The 15,317-nt window shown below is 35.8% G+C and overlaps 1 protein-coding gene across 9 annotated transcripts in view; it reads left to right on the forward strand.

Moving 5' to 3' along the window:
• The window catches only part of kif13a (kinesin family member 13A), an 84,578-nt gene that overhangs the window by 30,920 nt on the left and 38,341 nt on the right, over positions 1–15,317 (forward strand). For all 9 annotated transcript variants that reach the window (XM_062980682.1, XM_062980680.1, XM_062980681.1 and 6 more), the window contains exons 4-13: positions 248–308; positions 995–1,087; positions 1,734–1,914; positions 3,211–3,298; positions 5,163–5,297; positions 6,735–6,847; positions 10,383–10,494; positions 10,870–11,082; positions 11,672–11,782; positions 12,936–13,070. In XM_062980682.1, the coding sequence (XP_062836752.1) occupies positions 248–308; positions 995–1,087; positions 1,734–1,914; positions 3,211–3,298; positions 5,163–5,297; positions 6,735–6,847; positions 10,383–10,494; positions 10,870–11,082; positions 11,672–11,782; positions 12,936–13,070 (1,242 nt within the window). The remainder of the gene's footprint in view (positions 1–247; positions 309–994; positions 1,088–1,733; positions 1,915–3,210; positions 3,299–5,162; positions 5,298–6,734; positions 6,848–10,382; positions 10,495–10,869; positions 11,083–11,671; positions 11,783–12,935; positions 13,071–15,317) is intronic.

The raw sequence follows: 15,317 nt of genomic DNA on the forward strand, positions 1-15,317 counted from the left end.
TATGTGTTATCACAGAAAGCTACTTTTCCTGCTGAGATTGATGATCAATTTTAAGATTCTAGTACCATATAGATAGTTTTTGGTGTATTCATCCCAATAAGAAATAAAATAGCTGAAATACTCAGAAATCTTAATAGTAAAACATTGAGCTTAAATGATGTCTTTTTCAGATGTGCAGATATTATTTTGCTAATCAAATGGTGTAAATACTGAATTTAAAAGTTTTTCTTTGAATTTTCTTATGTAGGTGTTTGCCTTTGATTATTGCTTTTGGTCAATGGATGAATCAAACACTGCAAAATATGCAGGTATATAGTGTATTACTTGTTTGCTTGACTGAGACAAGTGACTGAGGAATAAATGGTAGAGGTGTGAGATAGGCACTCTCAGTATCTTCTGTATTGAGATCTTGTTACCTGATGATTGCTGTTCCTTATGGTGTATCATTATAGGCATGATTTGTGCCTTTCTATGCCTTCTTGTACTTAGATGTTTGCATGTAGTCTTTATTTTCTAGCTACATTTAGCTATTTCCCCTCCCCCCCCCCCCCCCAATTGAAATAATTATGACTCTAGATAAGAAAGAAACCGTGGGATATAGAAACCACTCAGATCATGTTGTTACAGCTCCATAGAATCTTAGAAGAGAAAGCTGCATTGTAAGGGGAAAAAAATCTTAAGACACTTGGAAAGCCTGAGAAATTAACACTGGCTTTAATGAAGGTGTTGTTTTAAAAGGCTGCCTCTAATGAAGTAGGCTGGAGTTGATAAAAGTTTGTCAAATCAAATTTGTTAGCTATTTTGCTTTTCCTGTTATTGTTGAAATAAGTTAGATTAGGCATAGATTCAGGTATTGAGTTAATTCTTTACAATGTTGCTGTTTTATTTTTATTTATTGGTTTGTTTGGTTTTTTTACAATTGAGGATTATATTTCTTCTGGACATATTGAATATTTAAAGTTTTTGTTTTGCTTTTGTGTATTAAATGTTATAGGTCAACAAGTAGTGTTCAAGTGCCTTGGAGAAGGAATTCTAGAGAAAGCCTTTCAGGGATATAATGCTTGCATTTTTGCCTATGGACAAACAGGTGAGAGAGTGCTATCTTTCATGTGGTGCTGTTTCATTGCTCCAGGGTCTTGCCATATTCCCACATTTGAAGAATAGAGAACGATTCACTGAAGTCTTTTTTCTCCAGCATGAACTTCACCTTAACTGGATTCACTTCTCTCTATCATAAGCATTTCATCATAAACTATGGCTGTATGGAATCTGTTCTGTGGAATGCTATTTTTCTTATCCAAAATGAGCAATGCCTTGGACCTCTGGCCCAAGCTTACCATATAATGTGCTGGAAGACTTAGAAAATACCTAGATAAGTGTTCTCTCAAAGCCTCCAAAAGCAATTCTATGGTCCACTTTCAGCAGAATTTCCAGTAGAACTTCCAGAGGATATCGACAATAGAACTGTTGTGGAGGCCTAAAGAGAACACTTCTCTAGACGTGGGTAGGTTCTCCTGCAAGATTATATAATTTTCAATTTTTAAATTGTTTTATTGTGCATATATGAGATATAAAACAGACAATCAAAAGTTGAAAAAAGGAAGAAAAAAGATAAAATATAAAAGGATAAACAGGTTTACAAAATAGTATACAGTCAACGCTCATTAAACATATGAAAAATCAAAATTTGCTGTCCAATTATTATGCCTTAACATATATTTATTCTCTTTCAGGCTCAGGAAAATCCTTCTCAATGATGGGCAATGCAGAGCAGCTGGGTCTGATCCCTCGCCTCTGCTGTGCATTATTTCAGAGAATAACATCAGAAGAAAATGATTCACACACCTTCAAAGTTGAAGTGTCCTATATGGAAATCTATAATGAAAAGGTCAGGGATCTACTGGATCCTAAAGGGTGAGTAACTGTTTTCTGTTAATTAAGATGGCTAAATTGAAAATGGGAATGTGTGCATTGAGGCTCAGATTATAGCTGTAGTCTTGCATCCTTAAATATGGCTTTTCCTCATTCATGTGTAAAGCAGAGAAGAGTGAAATTAAAGGAGTGAAAGGATACAAAGGTGAGAGGAGTCCTGACTTCTGGGTACTCTTTGGATCTTAAAATATCACCCCATCCCAATTTTATATGTGAATTGGCAGACTGACATTTAATCTCACAAGTTTATGCCTGTCCCATGTTATCGTAGATCTGACTAGACATGTTGGGTAGAATCTTAGATATCAGCCCTACTATTTCCCAGATGAAGCTAGGATAAGCCCTGAAACAGAAGGGAAGCAAACAAACAACAAACAATAACCTTGGCCTAGGGATCGACCAAGTCCCAGCACTACTTTCAGTCCAACACTGAAGTTCATTTCAAGTACCAGTGTTTTGTAAAACTTCATAGTTACGTAGACAATGACAAAGTGCATACGAGTAATATCTAATGCATGTGTGGTATTCCTTATCTGTGGACTATGACATTAGCACAGGATCTTTGAAGAGCTTGTTAAGAAGATGTTTTCAGAGTCTGACACTATATGTAACCATAATGTATGGTTGCCAGCCTGGGCACATAATGTTGCAGTTCCAGCATTTCTAGCATCACAAATAGCAAAGCTTAGCAAGCAATACAGGCCACAGGGAGATTTCAGCTATTGTCAAAGTGGAGTTGATCAGGGTCACTAAAACAGATCAGCATACGGCTGAAATCTTTGCTTATATTTTGCCAACAGACTTATTATTTCAGCCTTACTTGGCAAAGTTAAAGTAAAATGTCATCCCTTTAGTTAGTGCTCGTTATTTAGATGGATGCTCTTCAGAAATTATCTTTTTCCACAAGAAAAAATGTAACAGCTATCTGTCTTAATAATTAGCATTCACTGTAGAGATACGACATTTACTCTTACTGCTATAGCACTAGTGTTTCTGTACAATAATAGTAGAGGACAGAGTAGAGGACCAGGCTCTTAGTGAGAGAGGCTGTCAATGTGGTTACAACAGTCTTTTCCATATTTCCTTTAGTGTTGAAGCGGCGAAAGTAAGGTGAAAACGGTAGTGACTATGTGTGATATTATGAGAAATCTTGTCCCATCAAAGTCTGCAATCAGTCTTTGTTTTTCTAATAAATAATATTTCCCTGTAAAGAAAGATTAATATGTTGCTTGATGATTATTGTTAAACTTTAAATTATGAGAACTTTTTCTTTTAAAGGAGTCGCCAGTCACTCAAAGTTCGTGAGCACAAGGTTTTGGGTCCATACGTAGATGGTTTGTCTCAGCTAGCTGTTACTAGCTTTGAGGTAAGTAAAAATAACTATCTATTATAGTTAATGTATTGCGAAGGGTGGATTCAGGGACAACGTATATGGAAGCCACAGCACATGTCTGTACTAGGCTGGGTAAACAGCAGAGTGGGTGAAATAGAAGAACCTATTCTTTGAATGGAGAAGAGGGACGTGCATATGTAATATTTATGGGGGAAGTAGTTTAAACTTTCACAATTTTATCAATTAAAATGTATGCATCAATGTTTAATCAATTGCTAGAAAAATATAGACAATATAAATACATCCCAAATATTTAATAGCTATTTATTATTATTGTTGTTATTATTATTATTATTATTATTATTATTATTATTATTATTATTATTAAGTAAAGGTAAAGGCTTTCCTCTGACATCAAGTCTAGTCATGTCTGACTCTGGGGGTTGGTACTCATCTCCATTTCTAAACCGAAGAGCCAGCATTGTCCATAGACACCTCCATGACTGCATGGAGCGTTATTACCTTCCCGCCGGAGCGTTACCTATTAATCTACTCACATTTGCATGTTTTTAAACTGCTAGGTTGGCAGAAGCTGGGGCTATCTGGGAGCTCACCCTGCCCCAAGATTCGAACCTCCAACCTTTCGATCAGCAAGTTCAGCAGCTCAGCGGTTTAATTCGCTGCACCACCAGGGGCTCCTCTTTATTTTATTACAAATTTATTAATTTATTATTAATCTTATATCAACAAGAATATTTCTGTTAGCAGATTATAAATTAATTCAGTCATTGTCTATTTCTAGATTTGGGGCTGGAAGAGAGTTTTTTGGGAGGTTTTTTTGTGTCAGGAGCAACTTAAGAAACTGCAAGTCACTTCTGGTGTGAGAGAACTGTCTGTAAGGACATTGCCCAGGTGCCGTCCGGATTTTTGCTGTTTTACCATCCTTACGAGAGGCTTCTCTCATGTCCCTGCATGGGAGCTGGAGCTGATAGAGGGAGCTCTCCCGCTGTCCTCACATTCAAACCGCCGACCTGTCGGTCAGCAGTCCTGCTGGCACAAGGGTTTAACCCCTTGTGCCACCAGGGGCTCTGGAAGAGAGGTGAAGTTTTAATATTAATTTTATTTGAAGTAATCCATAAGCTTTATACATGTGTAAAAGCTAGTAATTTTATATGAAATAACTCTCAACTTAAGAAAGAGCAGTATTAGTGTAAATAGGATTAAATATTTTGTAACTGCTGTAAATATTAAGATCTTTAAGATATTGGTCCCACCACTGCAAGAAGAGGCAGGTAATGAATTATTATTATTACACATTTGGCAAGAACATGGGCTGCTCCCAGGCTATTGGACTTTCTTCCATCATTTCCTACTTTCTTGGTTCTCTTTTTGCTTTTTTCTCTCTTGGTTTCTCTTTTTGCTGGTATGTAAAACACTTTTATTAGGGTTGTCATTTAGTAAGAAAAGAATATATTAAAAGTAAACTTAGACATATTTATTTATTCAGGAACATAAATAAATTCCAGGATGATCCAGGCTGGCACCCAAACTTCCTTTCCACCTAAGCAAAACAACAAAATTATTTGAAAAATCAGTTAAATTTCTTTCAACTATGGGATTAATCCTGAAGGCAGCTAAGAAATTAGGTTTCAGTAGTGTTTCTGGAAGGCACCTGGATGAATGGTCAGCCCATTGTGAAATAAATTTACATTAGGAAGGAGATAACAAAGTTCACGTGCAATAGTGAAATAGTTTAGATTATACTCCCATTTATTTATTTGTTCAATATCATATTTCACATTTTGTAGCATGCTAGTTTATTAGGGCGGGTTGTGAGAAAATGTTGCAAATGAAAAAAAAAATGATGTTATATCTATAGTTTTATGTTGTGCTTCAGGATATTGAGTCATTGATGTCAGAAGGAAACAAGTCCCGAACAGTTGCAGCAACCAATATGAATGAGGAAAGCAGCCGCTCCCATGCTGTATTTAATATTATAATTACTCAGACACTTTATGATCTCCAGTCTGGTGTAAGTGAATTGAACATAAAGGGGTTTTTTTAAAGTTATATTGGTTGTGTGATCTAAAATATGCACTTATAATTACCATCAAATGAATTCAGTGTCACCCCTGAGACAAGATTTTGGTCTTTAAGATTTGCACTAGAAAAGGAATTTGAATAGAAATGTTTTTTAAAAAATTATGCTTCAGATTAAATAACAAAAATAGTGCTCTTTAATTTGGGACAATAACCTAAAGGGATAACATGTAATGTCAACGGGTAGCTTTACGATGCCATGGAACATGTGTTCTGCCAAGCATGTGCATTCCCATGAGAGACCATATTTTATTTTGCTATTACAGAATACATAATATATTTTAAATATTTATTTATCATCCAGCCAAACATTTAATGTGTTGCTTTATTCTATCCTATAAAGGAATTTTAAATAAATTGTAGTGTGTCTAGAATTTCCCTCTGTGTAATAACTTGTGAGAAAGGACAGGTGTGTTTCTGCTATCAGAAATTGGAAACAATTTTAATAAAAAGTATAGAGCATTACTTGTCAGGTAATTCTACTTTGTGCCTTCAAAGAGCAGGCTAGAAAACTTGAAAGACATTATACCAGAGATTTTTTTTGTCTGTTGCCCATCTTGAGTGCCTGAAATTAATTCTCTCATGATAGACAGTTAAGTTAAATGACATTGATTAATTACTGGACAGGTCAGTTGAAGAAGGGCTACAATTCACTGAGATGTTCAGGGAAGTATTTGAACAGTTTGTTCAGAATAAATCTTAGTATTCACATGGTGATCACTTGTTTGAAAATGCCCCCATGGAGGTTTCTCCACATGTAAAAAGCGAAAACATCAGGGAGAAGTCTTGACAGAATATAAAAGACAAACCTCTGTGGCACTGCAATGTCCTGAGAGTAATCCAAAAGATTTTGCAAGCTGCCTCATCCCTGTATGTATTTTTTGTCCATATATACAGAATGAATCTTGCAAATAAGGCAATCTTTTTTCCTGGTGCATCTGTAGTGAAAAGAATTGAAAGAATGCTTTCATACTTAGTTGTAACTGTTTAGGTATTCTTCATTTTTTCTTCTTGGTACACCTTTCTGGCAGTTTTGATAACAAATTTTCATTTTCAAATGAAAGTTGGGTACAGTTATTAATTTTAATAACTTGTAGTTCTCATAGTTGGGAAATCAAATGTCAAAATTACAATGCAGAACAAATTTATTTTGAATGAAAAATTCATATCTATAAGTATTTGTAGATGTTGAGTTATAATGAAGGCATTACAATAACATCTAAGTATCTTAGCATTTTAAAACCCCAATAATATTTTGCTGAAGTAAAAGATTTCTTACCTATCCAACTCTTTTGTTGCAAAGTCATGACAGCTATTAATGCAGACCTCTTGGTTGTTATGTTTTATGTGTCTTTGTCTTTCTGCTTAGAATTCTGGAGAGAAAGTGAGCAAAGTCAGCCTGGTAGATTTGGCTGGCAGTGAAAGAGTATCTAAAACAGGAGCAGCAGGAGAACGTCTGAAGGAAGGCAGCAATATAAACAAGTAAGTGCATTGGTGAAATGAAATTCCCCAAGCAGACATTAATTGTAGCTCCAACCATTAGAAAAACCTATCAAATCAAGTTTTGGATTAGCTGGTTGCATACAAATAACATCTTTGCATTTGAAATCTTATGATACGCTACTAATGAGCCAGCCATATGATTAATGTGAGAACTTTAGCTTGGAGTAAAAGCATCAATTCACTGAAAATATGATCATACATTATAGCTTTTTAAAACTATTAAGGATAGTAGCAGGCATAGCATCAAATACCCTACTAATAATGTACATTTTTAATAACTGCAGGAATCTTTAGAGAATTGTAAAAATAATTAACAATAAAAGTTACAGTTTTAAAGTCGTATGGCCTTTAAAGATGTCCAAGCTGCCCATAACTTCAGTGATGGAGTTATATCCCATAGGGAATGTATTTTCATAGAAAATAGGAAAAACTAATATATTACAGGTATTTACAAGAAAAAATAATCCATAGAGTTCTAAATTTAAAAGAACTTTAAAAAGTATTGATTTATTTGCAATAAAACTATCGAGTATAAACAGTTAGTAAAGCCACAGTCAATTTTATTTGCATAGTTTATAGTTATCTATATGTACCAGCTCCTCTGCTGTTAATACATTGAAAAATATTTTTTTTCATCAATTGAAAGTCTATTTGCATAACAATATACAAGAATTTGATAGTTAGCTTCTTCATCATGTGTTTATTTTCTGTTCTTCTAGTGCAGTGGTTCTCAACCTGTGGGTCCCCAGGTGTTTTAGCCTACAACTCCCAGAAATCCCACCCAGTTTACCAGCTGTTAGGATTTCTGGGAGTTGAAGGCCAAAATATCTGGGGACCCACAGGCTGAGAACCACTGCTCTAGTGTGAATGAATATACTAATTTCTTTCCCTGTTCCCAGTACTGATGTTGGTATTTCTTTTATCCATGGTAACTTTTAAAGTAAGGGTTGAATCTAGTTTACTGCAGCTTCTGCCACTGCAGGAACATATTTTCCAGCTACTTGAGAAAATGCTGGCACTTACATCAGTTATAATCCACGAAACATGTTGAAAGCCCAGGACAAAGTATGTCTTACCATGTCCAGTGTGACTTACTCGTAGATACACATGACATCCTGAGTTTCTCATCACAAGCATGTACCCAAGAAAGTTATGATTACTTGGGGTTTGAGTCCTTCCAAAGTGAATTTTTGCATCTTGATTTCACCTGTGATCTGAAATTGAGTTTAACTAGAAGCAAGATGTGGCAGGAATGTAGAAGATCCTTTCACCCAACCTGGAGTAGATCCAATTTAACCATTATTGTTAAAGCTGTTACACTGATGCTTTTGTGTAAACATTCTTAAATTATTTAATAAGCTTTTGATTTCATTATTGCATTAAGTTTATGTTTGAAAAGGAACCAAATGTTCACTTAATTCTTTTTTAATTGATTACTAGAATTTGAAACTTACCGTAGTTGTTTGGCATGTTTGCCCCTGTACATGACAAAACAGCGCAAAACAGAAACGGGAAACTCACTTTGAACATATAAAAAAGGCACAAATGAATGAGTACAAATGCCCTTATTTAATAATAATAATAATAATAATAATAATAATAATAATAATAATAATAATAACTTTATTCTTATACCCCGCCCCATCTCCCCGAGGGACTCGGGGCGGCTTACATGGGGCCATGCCCAAACACAACAATATAAAAGCAAGCAAAACAATAAAGCAAATCACTCAACAATAAAATAACAATATCGATAAAAACGGTCATAAAAGGTCAACATACAAAATAAGGTGTTAAAAACATGAGTTAAAATCATGGATCTGGGCCAAAGTGCAAACTATGTCGAAGTCATCAGGGAGGGGTAGTTGCCCAGCTGACGTAGTCATTAAAGTGCTAAGTATAATACTGAGAAGGCAAACCTGTGGGTCTATGCTAAGTAGGCAAATAGGTCAAACCTACAAGGGTCAATCATCAAAGGCCTTTTAGAAGAGCCAGGTTTTCAGGCTCCTCCGAAAGGAGAGGAGGGTGGGGCCCTGTCTGATCTCCCTGGGGAGTGAGTTCCAAAGCCGGGGGGCCACGCCGGAGAAGGCCCTCTACCTCGTCCCCACCAACCGCCACTGCGAGGGTGGTGGAAGCGAGAGGAGGGCCTCCCCCGACGAGTGAAGAGATCGTGCGGGTTCATAGGGGGAGATGCGGTCTCTAAGGTAGGTGGGTCCCAAACCGTTAAGGGCTTTGTAGGTGATAACCTGCACCTTGAATTGGGCTCAGAAAATAAACGGCAGCCAATGGAGCTCCTTGAAAAGTGGCGTTGAACGCACCCTGTAGTTTAATACAAATCATTTGTGAACTATGTATGTTAAAATGGTATATATTTGAGCATACATTATCTCAACTTCCACTCGGTTCAAAATGTCTCTTCTCCTTTGATTTTTGGGGGGGGGGGGTTAATTTTTTTTACTGTGGAATATATTTACACAGAGAGAGCGAGAGAGAGAGAGAAACAGTAATCTTGATATTCCACAATCAAAATACCAGTATTTTTCCCCAGTCCCACCACCTCCCCATTCTCACCTATGAACTTATCCTTATGTAATATGAAGGTACAGGAATATAATCAAATATTTATACCGTAGTCTGATCAAGCATGTAATCGATTCCCTTGACTTCACCAGCTATTCTATTATCACCCCTCTTTCTTTCTCCCTCCCTCCCTCCCTCGTTGTTCTCCTTTAATTTAAGAATTTGTTATCAGTATATTGTATGTTGCACATAGCAAAATATACTCACATATGTAAGGGAAATGAACTATGAAAACTTACAGTAATATTTCTTATAATATATTTCATATTAGATTGCTGAATAGATGTGATTTTAATCTTGTTTATTGCCAGATAAGAGCAATTTATTTTTGCAATTTAGTACATTGTAGTACTAGAAATCAATAGTTCTGTTGCACTTTCTATATTTCGAATCTTTATTTTGGAACTTCACAGAACAGTTGTTCTTGTTATCCATAAAGTTGCATTTACTGACTGCTTTTAAAACCCAAGTAAATCTAAATATTTATCCTTATTATTATATTTTATGATCTACCGTTTTTCTGTTTGGATTCTTCTGTTGAAAAGCAGTTTTGATTTGAGATGATTTTATTATTTCCTTAAGACCAAATTCCTTGTGAAATCCTACTCCTTCTTTGCTTTTGTCTTTTTTGTATCTGCCATGTTCCTGGGTGGTCTCTTCCTTGGTCTGCACTTTATTCATCTGTGTGTGGCACAACAGAGCACTCCTTTGTAGCTTATTGTTTATGTTCATTGTGCCCTGCAATCCATAGGATTCACAATGCTGTCTTATCATTCTACACATCCTAATTACTGCATAAATTATTTTAAAATCTTAACATTTTAGTTCACTTTACATTGCCATCCCAGTTTTTTCTTGCCAGACTGATTCTTGTAAACATTATGTCAAATCATTGGTTTTGTGTTCAAGCCATAACAATTTGCTGCTCTTCTAGGTCACTCTCAACACTAGGTTTGGTTATCTCATCACTTGCAGACCAAGCAGCAGGAAAGGGGAAAAACAAATTTGTGCCTTATAGAGATTCTGTGCTCACCTGGCTTCTCAAGGTAAATCCTTACTTTGATTAATGCATAGAAGAGAAAGATGAAATGTCATGGATTGTTACTATCATGTTTTCATGTGAACCCATGTTTGGTTTTAAGTGAGCTGAGAAAAATCTGCAATTTCAGCCTATTCCTACTATGACATGCTTTTTGCTTCCTTTCCTAATATTTTCAAAATATTACTTATTTCTCACTTTGATTTTGCAGCCATTTCTAATGTGAAACGTACAAATATTCAGTGCAGTATATGTTGGGTGCAACTAAAGTAATATACCATAATTTTGAAAATATTGTGCTAATTTTATATTTTATAAATATAAAATATATCATTATGATTATGCTAAGTTTTTTTTTAATTTATATTTTCAACCTGTCTAGGACAACTTGGGAGGAAATAGCCAAACAGCTATGATAGCTACAATCAGTCCGGCAGCTGATAATTACGAAGAAACACTCTCTACACTGAGATATGCTGACAGAGCTAAAAGAATTGTTAATCATGCTATAGTAAATGAAGATCCAAACGCCAGGGTCATCAGAGAACTACGTGAAGAAGTAGAGAAGCTAAAAGAACAGCTTTCTCAGGCAGAGGTAAAGCTGGTGAAAAATGTAGTTGTGATGTTTCATGAAGTGTGTGCAGAAGAAATAGTTTTATGTAACTTTGACAACTAAAAATTTGGAAGAAGTTAAGTCAGCCTGTTGAAATATGGCTACAATATCCTCACTGATTCCAAATCCTCTGTGAAATTTGTGTCACAATAGTTTTGGATCAAGATAAATGGATGTCGTGCACGCACGCACACAACACACAGCCTTTATGCTTATAGCAGCAAAATTACAGCACAGGCATATACAATAAGAGGAAATCATTGATAAAAACAAAAACATACTTTAAAATTACTAATCTCAAGAATAAAATTTGCAAGTCTCAAAAGAATGCATCAAAGTTGTTCAGAAGATAAGCATTTTTATAACATTGGGAACACTGTGGAAAAATTGAATTCCTGGCATACAAAAAGAAAGAGAAAGAAGAGCAGGATGGATATTTTAAGTATTTGTGCCCAAAGAGGAGACACTCTTTACAACCCTCATGCTTTCCCCTCAGAATTTATTTGTTTAATTAAAAAAAGATGGCTAGGAATCTTAAATAGGTTACCATTGCCATCTTTTTTATTTTAAGGCAATGAAGGCACCAGAATTGAAGGAAAAATTAGAGGAATCTGAAAAACTTATTAAAGAATTGACTGTCACCTGGGAAGAGAAGTTAAGAAAAACAGAAGAAATTGCACAGGTATTTAAATACTTTCTGTAACTTTTAAGCTAAATCACGTATCTGTATTTGCTCAAGTCTAATGCATCATTGAATTTAATGTGTACCTCATTTTTCAAAACCTTGAAGCCAAAATGTGATGCCCAATGTAATGTGCAGCAGCAAATGATACATGCTTTGTAATTTGGCTATTACAGTTGCTACCTACTTCCTTTTTTAAAAACAAAAGTGTTAGAACACCAAAACTCTCAGCAATGGAAAAGAAACATTGAGATTCATCTATGCTGTAGAATGAATCCACTTTAATTGCCTGAGTTTAATACTATGGAATCCTGGGGGCTGTAGTTTTACAAGGCCTTGGGCCTTCTCTGCCAAAGAATACTGATGCTTCACCAAACTACAAATCCCAGGATCCCATAGCATTGAGCCATGGCCACTAAATTACAGATGAGGTTCCCTCAAATAGGAATTCCAGGTACTTTCTTTGTATTCTACGAATCTAATGTGCATCCTAATTTTGGCAAGGTGATTTAGCCAAAAAAAGGTGAACATTCAGTTCAAGTAAATTGGGTAGTCGTTTTGCATCTCTTAACTAAATTGAATGGTTCAACTGAAAAAGAATCTTGGGTCCTGCCATCCCAGAATGAACCTTCACAGTAAGTACAGTGTTTCTTTTTTCATCATTTCAAAGCTGTAGCTCAATGTGCATGACTTTACTAGTCTTGGTTTCCAAGACTGGTGAGCTGATGTAATGGATATAATGGATAGTCTTTCCTATATTAATGTCACTTATCTGCTCCAGTCCTGTCCTTTTACGTTGGTGAACATTACTAATAACTCTTTTTGCTTCCCTTGAACATGAGGAACATTGCTACTGATTTTAAAAAGTTAGTTTTACACCTCATGGTAGAGGTCAAGAAAAGTGCATCCAAAACAAAGATGCTATTCTGCTTGTTCTGTCTTTTGCAACTGTGAGAGCATGAAAACTGATCTAGAACCTTTCTGTTACGGTTCTGTTAGGAACTCTTGTATAAACATTTATACATGAATTATAGTAGCTGTTTATCTTCCCCTTGTGATTCTTTGGATACAGCCCATAACATTTTAGTTTGCTGCTGCTAAAACTGCTGCTAGGTACATCTTATGAATTTCAGATTTTCTATGTATTTTACAGGAGAGACAAAAACAGCTAGAGAGTATGGGTATTTCCCTGGAATCTTCTGGTATCAAGGTTGGGGAAGACAAGTGTTATCTGGTGAATCTAAATGCAGATCCTGCACTCAATGAATTATTGGTTTATTACTTAAAGGTAAAAAGATTTTGAATTTAGTAATTGTCTGATTCTGACTTAATTTTTTAGGTTTTAAGCCAGCACTTGTGCAACTGGATCTTGAAAATATAGCAGATTTAGTATTCTTATTGTATTCTGTCTAAATTGATTCTAAGTGTGAGTATTTACAGGGGCAATTTCAAAAATGCAAAGGCGTATTAGTCAGTGCTTATAGTCCTAGTGATAAAATAGAAGAAAAGAAAAAAAATGCCCTGAGTTTTATTAGCTCAGCTGATGTGCATAGAGCATGGATCCAGGCACCAGTCCTCCCCCTTATGTATTTATTTACTTCACTTATATATTTATTTCATCCTTGCCAATGATGTTCCTCTACCCCCAGCATTGGGACTGGGAGAAAACTGCAGAATAACAATATGAAGGAACCAGTATCGGTACAAACCACTGCATGGTTCCTCTGTCACATAGAATTGAAGCTGGTCCCACATTCCCTGTACTGACATATATTGGAAAAGCTGAATCACCAAGATCCCTTAAGAGGATTCCCAAAATAGAAGAGAATAGACATGTTGGCTCCGTTTTCCTCCCGAACAAGATCTAGAATGTCTTTACCATCTAAAATAAGTTTGTAACAAATAATGTGACTTAATAAAGCTGTGACAAAATAAGAAGAAAAATAGTAATACACAAACCCACAGAAGAAGATAATGCAAATGAAAAGGGGGCCAATGGGTTGAGGAAGATCATGAAAAGGAGACTGAGTGGCATGTTGTAGAATAGTTTTGTGCACAAGGTTTTTGGAAAATAGCATTCACTGCCATTTGGAGATCATAACCTTTTGTAAAAGTTTGATCTTTCAGAGAAGAGCCAAAAACCCATTTGAGTAGAATCTTCTTAAGTGGTATCAACCAAATGTAATATGCAAGGCAATGTCTTCAGTTACTGGACTCAACCTATTGTCTCTGATCTGTTAGGAAAACAGAGATCATGCCAGTGCATAAAAATAGCAGTTTCAGAAGGGTTTTAGTGCCCAAAATATATCTACTCTCCTATAAAATAGCTAGTTTTATATCATGCACTCAAGAGACAAAAATGAAGTAGTCTTTGGTAAAATAACATATTCGGTTAACTCACAACTTCATGTGTTCAGCATAACACAGGTACATAGCTTATCAGTCCAATTTTAGTTATGTTTGAGATAGTTTCTCTGTGCAGATGATAAAGGGCATATTTCTTACAGCAACAGGAAGTGTTTACTCTTAGCAGTCCAAAGTCTAAGAGGAATCTAAAATGGAGTCTGAGGTCTAAGCAGTCTCAGATCAGATCATGTGGTCTGCAGCCTCTCCTACAACCTCTCAGGAAACATAGAGCAAAAGAAGCTGCATACCAGAACATACATATAAAACAGTAAGCAAACTGAATAATAAACAATTACTAGAGGAGGCTTGAAGAAGGTTGTTATTTCCAATAGGTAGACCAGAAAGAGAATTTCTCTTACCCAGTCTGATCTGGGAATCCCACCCTGAAATCTGACCACTTGACAGGCAAATTGGCAGAGTAAGGAGAGATACGGTAATTCCACGGGCCTGTGTGAGCTGTAAATAAAACAACGTTTGCTCCAAACCTCTGTGGAGTGCAAATGAAGCCTATGGAAGCTGGGAACCTGGTTTACGGAAACCCTTTATAAAGTTTCCTACAGTTCTTTGTCATCTGAATTTGTTGTAACTGTTCTCAATTTTCACTGTTTGAAAAATCTGCTTCTTAACCTAGTTCTTTATAACAATGATCATTTTCTCGAGATTTGTTATATATAGGAAAAAGGGTAGTCAGCATCGATAGGCATGGCCTCTGTACTTCAAGAAATCTGATTTCAATAGGATTAGGAAAATACTGGAAATGCTTAGAAAGGAAGGAGTTCATGATGCATGGATCTCAGCTCATATGAAAGTTCTTTTTACACTCACCCTGGTTTCTTTTTTCCATATTTTTCTTTCTCATTGGAATTGTTTGCAACTGTGCCTTCAATTTTTAAAAAACATCAATGCATATTGAGCTACCCCTCTTTTGAACATTTCTGAACATAGATTCTCACCCAGTAAGCGTATTGAAATAAGCATTTGTCAAATCTGAGTGCACATCTGCTTTCTCCTTTTGTTTAACAAATCCCAAGAGGATGTGGTCACTCCTACCAAAGGATCCCACTAGTTTCACCACATTGACCAGTTCACCTCTGTTGGTTAGGATGAGTCCCAAAGAACTGATCTTTAT

The sequence above is a fragment of the Anolis carolinensis genome, chromosome 4 (genome assembly GCF_035594765.1).
Source record: "Anolis carolinensis isolate JA03-04 chromosome 4, rAnoCar3.1.pri, whole genome shotgun sequence".
In the NCBI taxonomy this organism is placed as follows: Eukaryota; Metazoa; Chordata; class Lepidosauria; order Squamata; family Dactyloidae; genus Anolis; species Anolis carolinensis.